Here is a 19,335-nt window from a genome sequence, read left to right on the forward strand (position 1 = left end):
CGTAACAAAGCCTTGTTTACTGAAATCATGTGACTTTTAAGCTCCAAACCACTGATTCGAAACAAAAGATACGTAAAGCTTCGAAGCTTCATGAAGCAGTGTTTTGAAATCGCCCATCACTAGATATTATTGAATAAAGTCGTTATTTTTTTTTTTTTTTTTGTTACACAAAGTATTCTCGTCGCTTCATTACATTAAGATTGAACCTCTGTAGTCACATGAACTGTTTAAAATATGTCTTTAGTACCTTTCTGGGCATTGAAAGTGTTAATTATCTTGATGGCAATGCAGGCCTCACTGAGCCATCATATTTTATGAAAAATATCTTAATTTGTGTTCGGAAGATGAATGAAGGTCTTACAGGTGTGGAACGACATGAGGGTGAGTACTTGACATAATTTTCCGTTTTTTGTGAACTAACCCTTTAAAATTGTGTTCTATTTTAAAATAAAACACAAACTAAAATCAGCCGTTTTAAATACAGGTGAATTTCAACATCAGAAAATGATAATGTACAGTATGAAATGTAGATATTCATTTGGGCTTTTTTTATATAGATTACCTTTTAAAAGTGCTATTAAATTAGTGTTATTAAACATTAACTTTAAGTGAGCATTAGATAATCAAAGGTAATTTAGACAAAATTTATACTTTTATAATGCATTCTATTTTAAAAGGCCTAATGGCTTTCTGTATAATAAATTACAGAAAACAATTTTTTTTTTTTTTTTTTTTAAAGTCTGTCTTTGACATATTCTTTGGATTGTTTTAGTCCTGCATGTGGTGACATTTTAGTAGAATGTATCCATTCAGATCCTACTGACTGCTCCATTGAAATCGCTCCACCAGTCCCTACACACACATTGAAGCCTAATGGTGCCTAGTCATCTCAACAAAACATGGCCATTGTCTCATGAATTGTGTCTTTTTACAAGCCCACGCACACATTTTCTCTCTCTCTCTCTCTCTCTCTCTCTCTCTCTCTCTCTCTCTGTCTGTTAGGCCTATTCTTATCATGTTGCTCTGATCCATTGACATGTAACTTTTGCAGCACAGTGCAACAAGGTGAGAATTCCTGTGCCGAACTTGATCCGACCTTAAAGTACACACAGTGTCCTCCTCTTGCAATATTCAGCATCTTCTGTCCCTGCTTTAGCCATAGAGACAATTTTATACTTTAGCTCTGCTATAATTGTTGTCCAAATTCAAAGCTAAGAAAAACACAACCCAAGGTGTTCTGATCAAACATGCCACCTGCCTAAACTCCCCTTTTGTAACAGGATGTAAACACAGGAAGCCTGGTCACATGGTCATACTTAAATATTTGATGCTGTTATTTTAAGATGCAGACTGTCTTTTAAATTGACTCGGGTCTTTTAATCAAGTAGGTTTGATGTCAAGTGTGTATTATTAGAGGCATGGCTATGATGTGTGCTCTCATGCATTGTCATTTCTGAAATCTCAAAACCATCACTATCAGGATATACTGTACACAGCCATCACATCTTGTAGATTTTATGTGATCGAGTTAACAATTACAAAAATAATTTTAAAAGTTTGGGGATGTTAAGTTAAATTGGTTAAATTGATGAAGTTAAATTGATTTTGAAAGAAATATTGTATAGTACAGTTTCAGTGTGGTGTCGTTTTGCTGCATTCACAGTGCATCTGCATTTCCTTCCCATCAGCAGTCTGGACTGATCTTCTGCTGTTTACTGTTAGATCAGAGAGGATGAGCTGCTGGTTAATCCCTGTAGATCAGTGATCAGTAACACGGTGACGTTGTCATGGCCATTTACAGACCAGGCTGCTTGTGGAGCGGAAGTTGTTTTGAAATTTGCGAAGTGGGTGTGTGCCTGTGTGAATATGTGAGAAGATGGGTTATAGAGATTGTGGCTTCATACTGAGGTCTTAAAGGGATAGTTCACCCCAAAATGAAAATTATCCCATGATTTACTCACCCTCAAGCCATCCTAGATGTATATGACTAACTTTTTTCAGACAAACACAGTCGGAGTTATTAAAAAATATTTAAAAATATCCATGATTTTGAAGCCCAAAAAAGAAATATATCCGTAGTTACAGCTTTATAACTTCTGACGCAATGCTATCGATCCCCCCCCAGCAGATAAACGATAAGAACTTTGACAGCCAATTAGAATCCATCCTACTTTAAATAGTTGGAGCATTTAAAGCTGCAGGCGATTAGAAACGATATTGTCCGCTGGTGTGGTCAATAATATAGTTATAGTTATTGTTCTTGTTGTGAACGGGTCTTTTGGGCATATTTACACTAGGCAGGCACGGTTGCCTTGTATCGAGACCAAGCACGATTGTGCCCCCCACCCACTAATAGATTGTCCCCACCCCTAATAGATTATCTAATAGATTTATTACTTATGCAGCGATTTTGAACTTAATTGTGCTGCATGCATACTATCGTAAGATTATTGTGGAGACAGCTGATGTTAAGGCAGGAATTTTCAGCTCTACATGCAAATTACAATTACTCTTCATCAATAAGGTGAGAACCAGACCTGTTACATCTAAATATACTCAAATGAATTTAAGTGTACCATCCAAGTAGTAAAATTGTCATGTAATGATGAAGTTGTAGATGTTCCATTCTCTGGTGCGGTTAGCGATCACACTACAGTCGGTCCGTGCCAGAGCCCACCTCTTCAAGTGGGCCAAGGCACAGTTCAGATCGTCTAGTGGGAGTACAACATTTTAGGCTATAAAAGACGACGTGGAATCTGTAGACTTTTTTTTTTTTTTTTTTTTTATCTGCTCTCATTGTAGGGTAATGGTATTTGTGAAATGTGTTAAACTGATTACACTGGTTATTCTGATAATGCATTCAGTTAGCAAACTATCTAATAGTTAAATATGCAAGTAGTGGTGGATGTTTAGAATTTTGTGAATGATGACATTCAGAGTCTTCAGAAAACTACAGAACTTCCTCCAGAATTCTTTGGCATCAAATTCCAAGCAGGTGCAGTCATAAACGAATTATTTTTCTCAGAAAACTGGAACTACTATTTTTAATATTGGCTAGACGTTTAGTGAAGTGTTCACCAACATTTTGCTTGAGATACAAACTCTTTTGCAGGGCCCAACCTCCATCTTAGCTAGTCTGCATCATGCCCTACTGTAACCCCTGACAGTCCCAGCTGTAAGACAAACACTGCTCACCACACTCACACATAAAATGCTGGAGTTTGTTTTCTTCCTGCACTCTTTCTCTCAGCAACTTGATTATTCTTCTCCAATATACACACATCTCTGTTCATTTTTGCCTCTTAATGTGTCTGAATGGTCTTTAGAGCGAAAAGAGGAGGAAGTGCTATGTTTAGAATGAAGCAATGTCGGTTTCTTTATTTCCATGTGTGCGTCTTATGTGTAGAGTTCAGCCAGAGATGGAAGAGGAGATGTTTGCTGTAGCCCACGATTTTAAACAGTGTTCTGAATTAGAAATGTGTGTTTTGATCATTTTGACTACTCAAGTTCAGTTTTTTTTTCTTTTCTTAAATGGTTTGTTTATATACATTTAATAACAATGTTCCTTTGTCCTTGTAGGATTAATTTCTTACGCATCTCATCCCAAGCCTCCGTTGCTAATTCCAAAACGTCATTTCAGAACTAGCAACGGAGGCTTCAGCCTTGATAGCAGAGTAATACTGCTGATACAGTTATTAACGCAGTTGAGAGAGACAGAGAGAGAGAGAGAGAGAGAGAGAGAGAGAGAGAATAAGCATATGTGAATTAGCCTACCTGAGTCTGTGCCACTCTCACGGCAGCAGTGTCTCTACTAATAGTGAAACTGAGTTTATCTACCTCAAGAACCACACAGTTATTACCTCTCTGGTGAGAAATGTCATGTAGCTTTTAAGGGTGCGTTCACACTTGTCATGTTTGGTTCGATTAAAACGAACCCTGGTGCGATTGCTCGGATAGTGCGGTTCATTTGAACATATGTGAACGCTGCCATCCGAACCCTGGTGCGCACCAAACAAGCGGACCGAGACCGCTGAAAAGATGGGTCTCGGTCCGCTTCCAAACGAACTCTGGTGCGGTTCGAATGATATATGAACGCAACACGGACCAAAGACATGTAACCGAACCAAAAACAGGAAGACGCGACCCTAAAAAGGACAGAATCCTCACGCGTGTCGGTTTTTCTTGTCATAGTTGCGAGTTTGCCCATCACAGGCATCAGACACGCGTCTCCATGCAGCACATTTGTGTGTGTGACGGATGGATTCCCGCCGGTGTTTTGACTACTTTACACATTTTATAAGCTCTTCACGAGTTCCCAGCTGGCCAAAATACCATCAAATGCAGACTACGCACCGCTATGCACACACAACGAGCGCATTTACCTCAGAAAACAGCACTGTTTTGGATGTTCGGTAAGTTCCGTCTCAAAATAGGCAATACGTCATAAAATCCGACCAATCACGTTGTGAATGCATCCCTATGCCTTAAGGTTCGGTATCTTTTGGTTCGGTGATAAAATTGCCAATGTCAACGCTAACCGGACCAGGACTAAATGTTTTTTTTTCTTCTTTGGTCCGGACCAAATAAACCAAACTAATCGAACTACAAGTGTGAACGCACCCTGAGTTGCTAAAATATTTTACTGATTAATTCGTCAGAGCAGCGCTGACAAAACATTTCTGTTCGAGTGTGTGTCCGTACTATACAGTACGTGTGTATGTTTGAAAGAGAGAGAGAGAGAGAGAGAGAGAGAGAGAGTGGGAGTGAGTATGCACTTTCAGGACACAAAACATATTTTTTGGCAAAAAACAATTTGTCGTTTTCATCCTATTGTTTACTTCATTTATTAGCTTGGTCAGTGTTGTTGTGGATTTTGTTTCTTTTGCGGTTGTAGGCTGTAAGGACCTATTGAAATAACTGAAATAGGGCTGCACGATATATCGCATGAGATTGTCATGCGCATTTCGTCAGTAAAGCCGGTTCCCTGATTACCGCTAAATCGTCATCACCTGCTTTCAAATGGAGCGGCATTTAATAGACAGAGCCGTAGATCACTGACAAGCTACGCAATATCGCGTTCATCTCGCAGATGAATCGCCTTCGATAATGAACGCGATATTGCGTGGCTTGTCAGTGAACTACGGCTCTGTCTATTAAATGCCGCTCCATTTGAAAGCAGGTGATGGCGATTTAGCGGTAATGCGCGTGACAATCGCATGCGATATATCGTGCAGCCCTAAACTGAAATCATTTGGCGAAGTGATATGGAACTGTAATGTAGTCAAGACCTGCCTAGAACTACTTTAGCCGTGCGTTTCCCTAAAAATAATTGCACACCTTAGAACGATGGTCAACAAATCAGATTCAAGCGTTCAACAGCCCCGTAGTATAAATATACAATAATTAGTCTCTCTTCCAAAATTGTAATATTTGTGCATTCTTAAAGCTGCAGTCCGCGATTTTTCCTCTTTGTCGCCATCTCTGTTTGAAACCTGCAATTGCAGTCATATGCGGAACAGTTATCTGTACTTGCGTTGTGCCGCGTTGTGCGCGGACGAATCTAATGCTTGCTGTCGGTCACCGCACCGGTGTGGATACTGTATTTCAGAATCACAGATTCTACGTCTTGAAAGTATGACCATTATAAGAATTTTCGCTGGAAAATATCATCTGAACAAGTAAGTAACATGTCTGCCACTTTTGTTCTGACCAACTGAGGAAAAAAGCATTAGGCCTACAATAAATCACGCTGCCAATGATGATTAAATCTAACGATCGCTTAGCTCGGATCATGCCAAACAGTGCAAATTATTATTACAGTTATATTGTTCTCAAATTTTTAATGTTAACAACATCAGCATTGCTGTGACTATGTGTATTTTAGCGTTACCTGTAGATTTCAATTTCTGTAGCCACTCCACAGTCCAAAGTCTTTTGCTTTTTGACTACGGGTGTATCTCCAGTTGTCACTGATGATTGTCATTTGGATCTTTCTGGATTACAATCCACCATCAAAATGATAAGTTTAATTATTTCAGCTGCTGTGAGAAAAGGCTATAAATGATCCGCTACCAGCAGCATCCTCACGTGATAAAACCGACTAGCCTGGACGGACTCCTTCCTTTCTGTTTACGGACGTGATGTAATGACGCACATCACGTCACGTCCATCACGTCACGAACTGCTGCATGCTTGAATTTCCCGCGGAAATCCACCATGTCGCTCTTATTATAAAACATTATTACAAGCTTACCGTTGTGAATCGAGCTAAGATAATGAGATAGTTTTGAACACTGGCTGGTTATGTACTTGCTCAAAATTGGATTTTGGATCATTTTAACCAAAAAAAGTTACGGACTGCAGCTTTAAATAATTTGTTGTCAGAGTAACTAGGTACATGTGCCCATCCCTAGTTAAGGCCTGTTCACAGCAAGAAGTGCTCTGCACTTATGTTGTCTGCCATTTTAAATGCTCAAGCTCTTTAAAGTTTGGTGGATTCTATTTAGCTGTCAAAGTTTTTGTTCACTTTGTCACATTATTCACTGGTACCAGTGAGTATTATTAGTGCAAACAAGATCTCTCTGTCCCAAAACCTTGTTTCTTTATACTAAAAGACTATGTTGGTTCCTCATACACCTGCCTTTGAACTCTGATCTTTCCTGTTTGTGTAAAAAAAAAAAAAAAAAAAGAAAAAGGAAGAAAATAAAAAAGAAGAGACAGAATGTTCAGGACTCTCAGCATGCATGTGCACACGCGGTACATGGTAAAAGTTTATGTGACTGTTTAGTCAGCACAACAGGTCGTTGATTTTAATAGGGCATCATTTTAAAACCAACATGAAAGGAGAGTCACAGTAGTTTCTCAGGAGAGAGTTTCCCCTGGAAGGCCATTATGAAGGGGGTGGGGCTCAAGTGTGTGTTACATGAGTGGTCAGTGATCCAGAAGTTCCTCTGAACTCTTCCTGTGTCGAGAGTGCAAAATCTAATATGACCCTGCTTGTGTATTGTGGAGGAACTGTAGTGTTACAGCTTGTTTATTTAGCACCCAGAAGTGGTTGATCGCATACAATACATGTCTCACAGTAATAGTTTAATTCCTGTCTGTTTAGCTCTTGAAAATTTGGGTTGTGAGATAAAGATATGGATGCATGTTGGAGCAGAGTAGAACAAAACAAATCAATGGTACATGTTAAAGGTGGGGTATATATTTTTTTTTTCAACAACGCTGTTGGACATTGTTGATATTTGAAATCAACCCAAACAAACCCACCCCTCTCTTCATTGCTCTGCCTCCAAAACTCACCCTGCTCCGAGTCTGTCTCGTACACTGGTCCGTCTGCTGCTGGCAGGCAAGGCGAGTGCACTGACAATGACGCCAAACACCTCATTCTCTAGCGGTCGTCAGTGTGCAGTGCTTCACCTGCACAACTCTCACTATCTGGCCACTGTTACACACGCAGTGTGAGTGGATGTCAGTTTATCACAGCTGACGCGCAATAAAATGCTTCATGAAAAATAAAGCACAGATGATGAACGAATGACAAGGAAGCACAAAAAGTGAACGTACAGTACACACAAGAGTAAATACAAACAAGTGTTCATTGTTAGTTGCCAACAGCACAGCAGCCCCAGACAATCAATGACACTCAAACCCAGTGTTACTCACATGTGAAGCAGAATCAAAGCAGCCTCCGTGTCTGTTTAGGCCTTCCCGCTTAAGCTCTCTCCAGCACTGGAAAGTAGGGGTGTGACGAGATCTCGTGTCACGAGATCTCGCGAGACAAAAATGTGACGAGATTTCTCGTCGAGGCGAAAAGTAGTCTCGTGATGTTGCCATGACAGAGTGTTAGGATGATTAGGAAAGAATATGCCACCGCTACGATTACATTACGCCCCCACTGTCGTTTTGCTTTGTAAAATAAAAAACATTTTAATTCAGTTGGATAACGGTCGCTGCCGCTCCATATTTACAGAGTTACGCACGATCGCTGAAAGTGAAAGTAAACGCGAGCGCGCATTCAAACGCGATTTCAATACCCCACATTTTGAAAGCGGCTCCCTGATGAATGCAAATATCTCTCAATATGAAAGCTATTTTAGGCTGGGCAGTGTAGTTGTAACCATCTCTTAGCTCTGTATCAAAGAAAAATGTTGGTCTTATTTGCACTTTGAATATTGTTGCACTTATTGTAAAGTGTTACCAAAAAAATGAATAAGAGTTTTCTCTTAATATTATTATTCACAAACAATAAGGTTTCATTTGTTAACATTAGTTAATGCACTTTGAACTATCATGAACTAACAATGAATGACTATTTTTATTAACTAACATAAACAAAGATTAATAAATACTGTAGCACATATATTGCTCATTGTTAGTTGATGTTTGTTAATTAATGTTAATAAATGAAACCTTATTGTAAAGTGTTAGCATTTTTATTTATACTGTTTCTATGTTCAGTTTGTGGAAAGGAGTTCAGTTAGGAGGTCAAAAGTTGTAAAAGCTCATAAATCATGTACAGTAAGGTCTGAAGAGACTGAAATCATACAGAAGAGAAGTCAGTCAGTTGAGTTAGTAGCAAAACCTTTTACAGTACTTGAGTATTGTTGTCTTTTACTGCATATGATAATTCGTACTCCGAAAGTAAAACTGAAATGACATTCATTGCAAGATGATTAGTTCAAACATTTCAAATACACCTGCAGAATATTTTTTCTAGTCATGTATTTCGCCATTGAGGATTTCTTAAAAATAGTGTGTAAAAATCTTGTCTCGTCTCGTGAACTCAATCTCGAGTTTCGTGAGATACCTGTCTCGTCACACCCCTACTGGAAAACTTTTCTAATATTAACACTGGTCCTAAAGATCTTGCCCAGTCATAAACCTTCATCCAGTGATATTCTTTTGAGCTGTTTTGTATTGTCTCATCATCTCTTTGTGTTTTTTTTTTTTTTTTTTTTCTTTTTTTCTTTTTTCAAATCTTCCGCTTGCTCGTTCTCTCTCCTCGACCATCATACGCCCCCTAATGCTGATTGGTTAGACGTTTGTTGTTGGTATCGGCTCGACTAACTTACAAACAGTGTTGTTGAAAAAAAAAATGCATACCCCAACTTTAAATACAAGATTTCCTTTTAACATATGTTAAATATTTTAAAATATAAAAATTGTACAATTTTTGTCCCTTTTCCTTTCCCTAAATCTCACTTCCTTGTTCCTGCTTTACAGGTGAAATAGTTGTGAACGAGGCGAACTTTGTAAAGAAATGCATCAGCACAGAAAGCTGTCAGGATGACCTCTGGGGGAAACTTGTCTGTACCAACTTCAAGGTTTCCTTCATTACCCATAATTCTTTGCCACGACAGGTAAGCTCAGACTTATTTGAGAGTTAGTACTTTGACTGCCTTGATTTTGAAGTGTATTGCCTGAAGACAAATTTATATAAAGCAGCCTCACAGCGGCAATAAGCAGTGATTATAATATGGATTATTATTAAACGCTTACAAAACATGGTGTTAGTTTATAATATTTATATTTTATAATATTTATTTATATTAAATATAATATTTATAATATATTTTATTGCATGGTATCACAACTTAAAAAAAGATTAGCCTTTTCTCTTTGGTGAATTTTATGTACCTGATGATTAACATAAAATGCTAGTGTGAGAATTTTAGAATACAAATGTGTGAATTTTATTTAGCTTGTTCAACTGTTTTTAACTTGCAGTGGAAAATAATTAACCTTCTAGCTCAGAAACAACATCTGTAGTTGAAGAAAAATAGACTCTTTTCAGGGTCTGAATGTAGGCATAGGATTGTGGGCGTGTAGTATAGCATTTATTCTCCATAACTTGTTGGTGAGAAATAGAAAATTAATCTACACAGCTGAGCAAAACAAATCAATTGTCTTTCTATTGGACTACAATTTGAATATATTGGTTATTTATATTTATTTATTACTGCGCATGACAAAGCCACAGTGTTTAAACATTTTGGGGAAATGAACCTACTAATGACTTTCAGTACATATACTGACTCATTAAACTGCAATAGAACAAAAAAACACAAACTTAAGTATTGCGAAAACAGGTCTGCATTAGATACACACACATATTGGTGAAATAGTTTACAGTTTTATAATTTATACAATATAATACAGTTCTGTTTAAATTGGTGTCATGAGTATTACTCCATAGAGTGGATAACTGTGGCATATAAGGAGGGAAATACATTTCATACCCTCTCTTTTAGATCATGTCATGCAAAAGAATCCAAAGTTCTTTTCCAGAGCAGTGAAATCTGCTGCACATATTAACCTCTATAGACACTCCTTGTTGTTAAGCAGCTCTCAAACAAGTTAAACATGTTAATAATCTCCCTAGTCAACCTATGATCAGCTGATTTACTAAGGAAAGAAGGTGAATTGTTACAGTCTTTAAAGCTAATATATATGCAAGCCAGCCATAGCTCATTAGGTTCTCTTTGCAGGATAATGTCAACAAAAAGATTATAAGCAAATAAATCAAAAATAATCCTTATTGTTTACAGAAATTCCAGTGCACCCACCGCCTCCTGGGCGAGCATGATATCCCTTTGGCTTGCGTGGAGCAGGTAGTAACAGGTAGTTCAACAGCACGTGAGCACACTTCACTATGCTTAGCAACACCTGCAGACCACCTGTCAGTCTTCAGGCTTTTTTCTGCTGTTGTTTTCTACCATCACTTAAATGACTATCAAAGACCAGCTTAGCACTTGTATTGTGCACACTACAGGGGAAAGTATTACGGCTCGACTAAACAGGATTTCTCTAACTTTTTTGAAACAAGGACCCCTTTCATAACCCCAAACTGTTATTGGATCCTCCCACACACATACAGCATTGTGAATGACATAATCAAGTCAGTTTCCTGCACTTGCAGTCAACTTTGCAATATCGTGTTCCTAACAAGAGATTTTGTATATTCTAATAATTTTATGATATTGTATTTGATGCAAATAGTGAATACTTTTGCAATGTGTGGTTGTTGCTGATTTGATGTTGACAAATAGTTGTCCGTTCCCTTAAAAGTATGTCATTTTTTTTCTCTTCAAATTATAGTTTGTGAAATTGTGATTCAACTCAGAGCTAATTTGGTTTGGTTCAAAGCTTAAATAGTTTTTACCCTCATCACCCAGTCCTGATAAAGTGAGCGATCATTGCTGCACTTGACATGTTTTGCACTGAGATCTTTGTTCTCAATTTTCCACAATTCCTATCAAAATTTTCCACGGATGCCCTGGCTATTTGAGATGAATGCCCAAGGCTCCACACACCCCAGTTTGAGAAGCACAGCTCCATGAAACTCCAGCCATGCTTTTATTCTTTTAATAGCCTAAATGAAAATGTTTTGAGGCGTCTCAGTGGTCTGACCCTATACAGCTTTATATAGAATGTCTCCTTGCATGTTGTCCCTGTCGCTCTCTCCTTTCTCCTCTTTTTCAGTGCCTGCAAATGTTTTTACAAAGTCGTTGGTTTCCTTCTTTTAAACTTGGGACCATCTCTCTTTCGGTAACACTTTATTCCAGTGGTCCACTTTAGACATTCTACTATCTATAAGTAACTCTGCAACTACATCAACTAACTGTCATTAGAGTATTAGTAGAGTATTGGTAGACTGTCTGCTTAATATCTGCAAGCAATTTATTTTGATGCTCCCCCAACAGACATTCATCTTGCGCTAACCCTAATTTAACAGTCTACTAATACACTGTTATGAGAGTTAGTTGACATGTAGTTGCAAAGTTACTCCTAGTTAGTAGAATGTCTAAAGTGGATCATAGAAAAAAAGGTGTAACCTCTCTTATTATCTCTGTGTGTCTGTTCCCCTTTTTCCTTTTGGTAAACTGCTACAGCACTTGTATTAACATGACAAAAAGGATCATGTGTCTTAGATAAATGAATGTAACCCTGTTCGCTTGGATTTTTCCACGAGCGATGCGGTCAGTCGTGACAGTGTAGCATAGCTGCAGAACCTGTTTGGGTGGCTGTTTTTAGCATAGCTGTAGATGAGCTCATCCAGCCAGACTGCAGCCTGAGCCCGGCCACGATTAATCTTGTTTGTGTTAGATCCTTGCACTCCCCTCATTGCTGACTTAGCCCCCCAAGTGTTGAATTGCTGTGCTAAACAGATAGAGCATGAAGCCTAAACCCCCCTCCCTTTTTTTCACTCTGTCTGTCTGTGTGGATTCAACAAAAGACCTTTATAAGAGATTCAGACTTGAAAAAAAAACACTCTCTTCGAGGCTTCAGTTTGTCAGTAAGGCACACGGAGTGACCCCTGCAGTCTGGGATGGTGCCCTTGGTGGCTGTCTATACTGTATTAATTACATGACTGAAAGCTCATTTTGAACCACATCCAACAGACCCTTATCTGCTCATATATAATATATATGAATGATGAGTTTCTTACAAAAGTATTACTTAAACTACACCTTTCTCTACAACACAATGAGCCTTCAGTAGGTTTGGTAACACTTGACAATAAGGTTCTGCATATTTACACTAGTTAACATGAAATTACAATGAACAATACATTTAAAGCATTTTATAATCTACTCTAGGATAACATGTATTAATTGACGTCAATTGACTTATGAACAAACATCAATTATTGAACAGAACTATACTTCTAAATAATGTAAAAACTTGTTTATGTAATGCATAATAGCTCATATTAACTAAATTAGCATTATTGTATCGTGTTACCATAGTTTCCTTTCATATTGTATGTTTTGATTAAAACACTATTTTCATCAAACAATCGTTTACTGTTTAGACTAGTAAAGTTTACTAGTTAGTAATTTCAGAAATTTTTGCTGTGGACATAAGATATTAATTTTTGAAAAGTATTGCATTGCACAGTGATATTTTTCCATGTTTTTCTCCTTGAAAATTATTCTGTACATACATATACTTTTAAAAAACTTTAGGGAAACGATAAACTTTGGGCTACAGTCAGTAAACTACAAATTGAATTTATTGCAGTTGCCTAATAAGGTAATGTAATCTGTATGTAATCATTTGTGTTAAGTTATTTTAATCTGCTTATGCGAGTTTCTAAATGTAATGTACAGTTCTATTCTATACATTCTATTTACAATGCATGCAAAAACAGCATGATTATGATTTTGCTTTTTATTACACAAGTACTGCTAACCTGAAGGTAATATGAGCGTTTCCTCTTTTGGCCCATTGGAGGATGTACATACTTGGGTAGAGGAACTCCACTTATGATAAAAAATTGTGTCATGTTCTCTAATGTAACTCCAAATGTTGAAATTTGAAAAGTGGTCTTAAATTACCACTTCTTTGGTATTTACTTTATGAAAAGAGAACTTCCTATAATTTCAGTGTTATTTTTTTTTTTTTTACTTTTAGACCTGGTCATGATTTCTTGTGCCTTCAGACTGTTTGTCTAAATATTATGTAATACAGATTGCACATAGTACACTCTCTCTGCTCACTAGCACATGTACTATCAAATAGTGAGATTAGTAAACTTGGCAGTAAGTACACATTCTCTGACACATGGTGTTGTAGTGCTTTCCCATCTTCTCCCCATCATTACCTGTTCTCTGTCTCTCTGTTACTACCAGTAATGGTTACAAAATCCAAATAAAATTGTTTTGTGTGTTTTTTTTTTTTTTTTTATATATATATAGTGAATGATATTAAGGGGAAGCAGAAGATTTTAGGATCCAATCAGAAACTGAAATTTAACCCTACTGAGCTTATCCTCTACTGCAAAGACTTCCGCATCATCCGATTCCGCTTTGATGAAGCTGGACCCGAGAGTGCTAAAAAGGTACAAAACACACACACGCACAATAAAATAACTAACCTCACAGCCTCTTGCACCCAAACACACTCGCACACCTCCGTGTTCCAGGCGCTTTTGGATTAGTCTGAGAGAGGATTAAGAGCTAATGGGTTTGACTGCAGCCTCTGCTGAATGTTTTTTTTTTTTTTCCCTAAAGTAAAATTTGTAAACAAGTATGAGAAATTCCTGCATGTTATTGGGTCCCCTCCTGGAATTAAGTGGATTTATGATTTGTATTAATTTCAGTCAGTGTTCTGTCTATTGTGTATGCGGGTTTATGCACACATTTAGCCTCGATCACTTTTTGTCAGTGTCCCACTTAAGCAAGGATCTTTTCCTAAAACTGTAGGCCTGTGGTGTTTCAGGAAGTCTCTTCTCTTGTCGTCTCCCCTTCCCTACTGAGAGGTTGTAGGATGAGGGGATTACAGTTTGTCTCCTTACCTAGACAGCACTGCTTTCATCCACCTTCTTTGTCTGGTAGACACTGATCCCACTGCAAACCAGTGGCATGCGGTAGATTCTGAAATGAGCGTGTAGAGTCCTCATATGGTTTCCTGATGAAGTGTGTGTGGAATCCCATTTACCTTTTATATATATATTTTTTAACTTCGCTTCAAAATATAATATAACAGTAATACAGTCAGTAACAAGAATATTTTGTGTTAATTCAATTTGTTGTTTGGCTATAATTATTAAAGGCATAATTCATCCAAAAATGACAATTCTGTCATAATTTACATTTTGTTTATTTAAATAATCACCTTCTATTCAAATCATTAATCATGAACTCCTCTGTAAACATTAATTTAACCAAACTTTGTGGTTAAAAATCTACTCTAAGATCAATTTAAGTTAATTTCCATTTGCATGGGAGTTTCATTAGTAATGTTTAAATGGGTGAGTTGTTTACTTTGTAATTAGTCCATTAATTTCCATCAGTTTTCATTCATATTGATTTGTGGACCTTTTGCAATCATAAGAATCTGGCATTAATCTTAATAAAGACAGTGTAATCAGCCAATTACAGTGGCTTGGAGGCACTGGTTCATCTAACATTACTTTTTATGTGTTTTGCAATTGCCCCCTTACATGCACGCCACTTTAAAGGACTTCTGTGAGGCCAAAATGAGCTCAAGGGAGGCAAAAGTAACTTTATCCACTGGTGTTGCTGTTGGACAGTGTTTGAGTGATTTATAAAATGAGTGATTTATAAACCGTTATAAACTGTCATTCATTTTTTTTAAAAAAAAATTAAATTTATACTTCAATTCTGCAAGGATGCGTTTATTTGATCAAAAGTGACAGGAAATCCTTTTATATTGTCGCAGAAGATTTCTGTTTCAAATAAACGTTGTTCTGTTTTCTATTCATAAAAAAAAAATCTGTTTCCACAAAAATATTAAACAGAATAACTGATTATAACATTGCTAATAAGAAATTTTTCTTGAGCAGCAAATCAGCACATTAGAATGACTTCTGAAGGATCATGTGACACTGAAGACTGATGTATCTGCTTTGTCATCACAAGAATAAATTGGATTTTAGAAAATATTTTTTTTATTGCAGTATTTCACAATATTTTAGTTTTTAACTTTATTTTTGATCAAATAAATGCAGCCTTGGTGAGCACAAGAGGCTCATTAAAATATCATACCCACCCCATTTTTTTTCTTCTTTTTTTTTTTTTTCTTTAATTTTCCCTAATGATAGGCTTAAAAGAACTAAAAAGCATGTTGGAGTATTTGAAAGTTCCCACCAAAACCATCAGAGGCTCATAAAATAAAGCATGTTCTGTTGAGGAATTTCTCTCCCTCCCGTTATATATATCTGAGCCATAAAGCAGATAAAAAGAACTCTTTATACAAGCTGATCTGATCATGCGATGAACTCTGAATTCTGTGACTCACACTGGCCTACAAACCCATCCTGTTGCTTCACAACAGCTGCTGTTGCCAGGCAATGTGGAACTTTGTGTAAAACGAACATTCCACATTGTGCTCCTGACTCAAAGGCTGTCAGAAGAGGAGAACAGCCTCCTGTTCGTCATTCCTGTAGCATAATGTGCCCTGATTGGCCATTCCTGTAGCATGACTCAGATTGAAATGGTTTCCACAGCATCTTTGGAATGATTGTTAGTCATCATTTATTAGTCACTAGAATCTCAAAGGCTGCACTAAGAGCTGTTTATGTTTTTGAAAGCGGAAAAGGGAGTTTTCCTTTCAGTAATGGGAAAAAGCCTATGAGGGAAGCCAAGCTTTTCACCTGCAGTTACCCACCAAATACAGGGCCCAAACTCTAAGGGGAATAACTGGAGGTATAGAAGGAGTGAAGTAAGGGGGGGGGAGGAGGAAAAAAGAGATGCCAGAGTTCAGCTCTAAACAGTCTGCCAGCTCCTGAGAATGTGTGAAGGAAGGGGGAGAAAGGGGCAAGAAAAGCACCACAAAAAACAAGAGGAACAAAAAGCCCATTGAGCGCGGCTCTCACTTTCTGAGCGTTTAGCAAACACACACATTTATCCTGAAGTTCCGTTCCAGAGCTTCTCTGAGGCTTTTGTTGCTCAGTCCCACTGAACGCTAAACTACGGCGCTTACTTGAAGGGCAAGTAGAGTGCGTTTCCTTGACAGCCGTTGCAATGCGACCTGCTTATTCATATTCTGGTGCTATTATTATGGAGGAGCCAAAAGGGAAACTAATGCAGACAGCTCTGGGGCAAGTTATTTAGGGATCTCAGCTCAGATTGGACAAAAATAGAAATAAATATCAAATATTGAATTTGGATTGTGGAGGAGGAGGGACTCTTTTATGTGTGCTTTTGAGTTTTAATGAACCGTTTTCGTATAGGCTAGGCTAAATACTGAGTGGAATTAAAGATACTTCATGTTTTTCTTTATGAGCAATGGAAAAAAGCCAACTGGTAATTTCATAATATCCAGTTGGAAATTACAGAGCTGCTGTTCACTTCACATGACTGTTGTGTCTCCATAATCGTCACTGTTAATTCCCAGCACTTCTGTCCCTAGAGCAAGTTTTTCTTCTTCAGAGTTTCCTACACCAGTCTCCTTGGGAAAACACTTCTGGCAAACACACATCTGAAAATGTTGTTGTCGTTTTACCAGTACAAGCATTAAATTCTTGCTCTGAGAAGAACGGTATTTAGGGGACATTCACACAGAATGTGATTGTAATTGCGTATAATGAGAAAAAAACTCAAGGTCTAGAGATGTGTATTTCTTTTAATTTAAGTTAAGCTCTGCTTTTTTAGAACACTGTGTCAGGCAAAAGACACAAGTGCAGAGGTCAAAACACGTCCATCTACTGCATGTTTACTTAGAAAAACAATAGGAAAGTGGTGTAGTGGAATGCAAAAACACATTCTGTGAATGACCTCTTATTAGAGGTTTATACAGTTTAATTTTAAATGGATAGTTTACCCCAAAAATTCTGTCATCAGTTGTTAAAAAAAGACTTGTTTATCTCTATGAAACACAAATGAAGATGCTTTTAATGAAATCTTAGATATTTCTATCCCTCCATTGTGTTTTGAAGATGAATCAAAGTCTTATGGGTTTTAAACGACATAAGGGTGACTAAATGATGACAGAATTTTCCTTTCTGGGTGAACAAACCATTTACTATTTGCTTTTCATACAAGTAGGACATACAGAGAGTGCATTTATTATTTAAAGTCTCATCTATGAGATATGTAAGATACAGCAAGAGAAATGTATGTTTGTTAACTGTGTTGTAAAGGTGAAAGTCTAGCATAGCTTGTGCTCTGCACTCAGTGTTGTTGAATATTTTCAAGCCTGAATCCAAAATCTGTGCCAAGAAAAGCTCTTCTGAATGAATAAACAGGGGAACTGACCAACAGGTGTTGCAGGAAAAGAGATAAAAGGGAGAAAAATTCCCAAACCGCACCATAGTCCTTGGGGCGGGGGATATCAACCAGTTCGGGACCTTACTAGCAGTGGTTTGTGCCTAGAATTTAAATCAAGCAGTTCAGGTGGTATTTTTCCAGTGCCCTGTGGCAGGAATGTCAGTTATGATGGCTTATTTGAACACAGGATAATTTTCTCTTCCAAAAGCTCTTCCAAATCCCTTCCAAAGATTAGAGATGTACATTTCTTATTTGTAACGGAGCGTTTGGTATGTGCAAGGGTAAATTGGACTGCAAACAATTGGTTAGTAAATGACAAAATTGTTGTATTATGAGATGAAAGAAGGCATTATATTTCAGTATCATATTTCTGTTTTGTTTTCTTAGGAAATTACAGTGAAACTAATGTTGAAGGTCATTTTGTGTTAGTCATGTGAATGTGTGATGTGCTCCCACAGGTTTGTCTGGCCATTGCTCATTACTCCCACCCTGCTGACCCTCAGCTACTTTTTGGCTTTGAATACGTCGGAAAGCGATACCATGGATCAACGGGTATGAAAACACACGTGTGACTGTGACCACAAATGATTTGCACTGTTTCCACAAGAGCTGCCAAACTGAGTTGAGCTGTCCATACATTTAGCCTCCCTGCAAGTCAAAACATGAGGAGACTTTCCAGGGAATGCAAAATGCTCATGTTATGAATAGCAGGGCCTAAATTAAAATTTATATGGCTGCTATTATTGGGCTGCATTGTAACGTGTATTTTTAAGAAATGACAGAATGTAACCTGATTAGAGGAGAATGTGACAGCACCAGTAATGCAAACTTCCTGCTTTTCAGTGTAAATTCATGTTACTATATGTCGATCTGAAGAAGACTGTTTTTTTTATATATATGCACTACTATTACAGACAATAAGGTTTTGTAATGTGTCAAATGTCTCATGTGATGCAAAGCTGAATTTTTAGAACCCTTCTAATATGCTGATTTGGTGCTCAAAAACACTTCTTATTATTATCAATGATGAAAACAGTTATGCTGCTTAATATTTTTGTAGAAACTGATACATATTTTCAAGATTCATTGATGAATAGAAAGAAGAACAGCATTTATTTGTAATGGAAATCTTTTGTATTATGAATGTCTTCAGTGTCAGTTTTGATCAATCTATCCATCTAAAAAAAACACCTCAGTAAACATGTCCCATAACCACCTGCACCTCTCACCTTTTCACCCCTCATGAGTTGTACATGTCTGGTTTGTTTAGGTGAGACGGTGAATGGTGTTGACCCTGGCGGTGGGTTCCAGACGCCCCTGTTCGACTGCTCCTCAGACTGGGACAGAGAAATCAAGCGTACCGGCGCCTCTGAATGGAGGGTGTGTACCATAAATCAAGGCTATTTCATCTCGCCCAGGTGAGTGTAAAAATGCAAGTTTACATGCAAATTATGATCTATTTTGCGACCAGCTTTTATTATAAGCATTATAGGCTGATGATCATTGCTGTGTAACTTTCATGTAGCAAGTAAATGTGACAGAAACACAAGTTTGAGTATGTACAGTATAAATGTTATGTTGTTTAAGTGAACGTGAA

The 19,335-nt window shown here is 37.5% G+C and overlaps 1 protein-coding gene across 2 annotated transcripts in view; it reads left to right on the forward strand.

Annotated features, from left to right (window-relative positions):
• Window positions 1-19,335, forward strand: part of mtmr10 (myotubularin related protein 10) — a 36,124-nt gene that overhangs the window by 8,087 nt on the left and 8,702 nt on the right. For both annotated transcript variants that reach the window (XM_048184338.1, XM_048184339.1), the window contains exons 3-7: window positions 9,226-9,362; window positions 10,551-10,623; window positions 13,704-13,846; window positions 18,197-18,290; window positions 19,009-19,156. In XM_048184338.1, the coding sequence (XP_048040295.1) occupies window positions 9,226-9,362; window positions 10,551-10,623; window positions 13,704-13,846; window positions 18,197-18,290; window positions 19,009-19,156 (595 nt within the window). The remainder of the gene's footprint in view (window positions 1-9,225; window positions 9,363-10,550; window positions 10,624-13,703; window positions 13,847-18,196; window positions 18,291-19,008; window positions 19,157-19,335) is intronic.

This window comes from Megalobrama amblycephala, linkage group LG3 (assembly GCF_018812025.1).
Source record: "Megalobrama amblycephala isolate DHTTF-2021 linkage group LG3, ASM1881202v1, whole genome shotgun sequence".
Classification (NCBI taxonomy): domain Eukaryota; kingdom Metazoa; phylum Chordata; class Actinopteri; order Cypriniformes; family Xenocyprididae; genus Megalobrama; species Megalobrama amblycephala.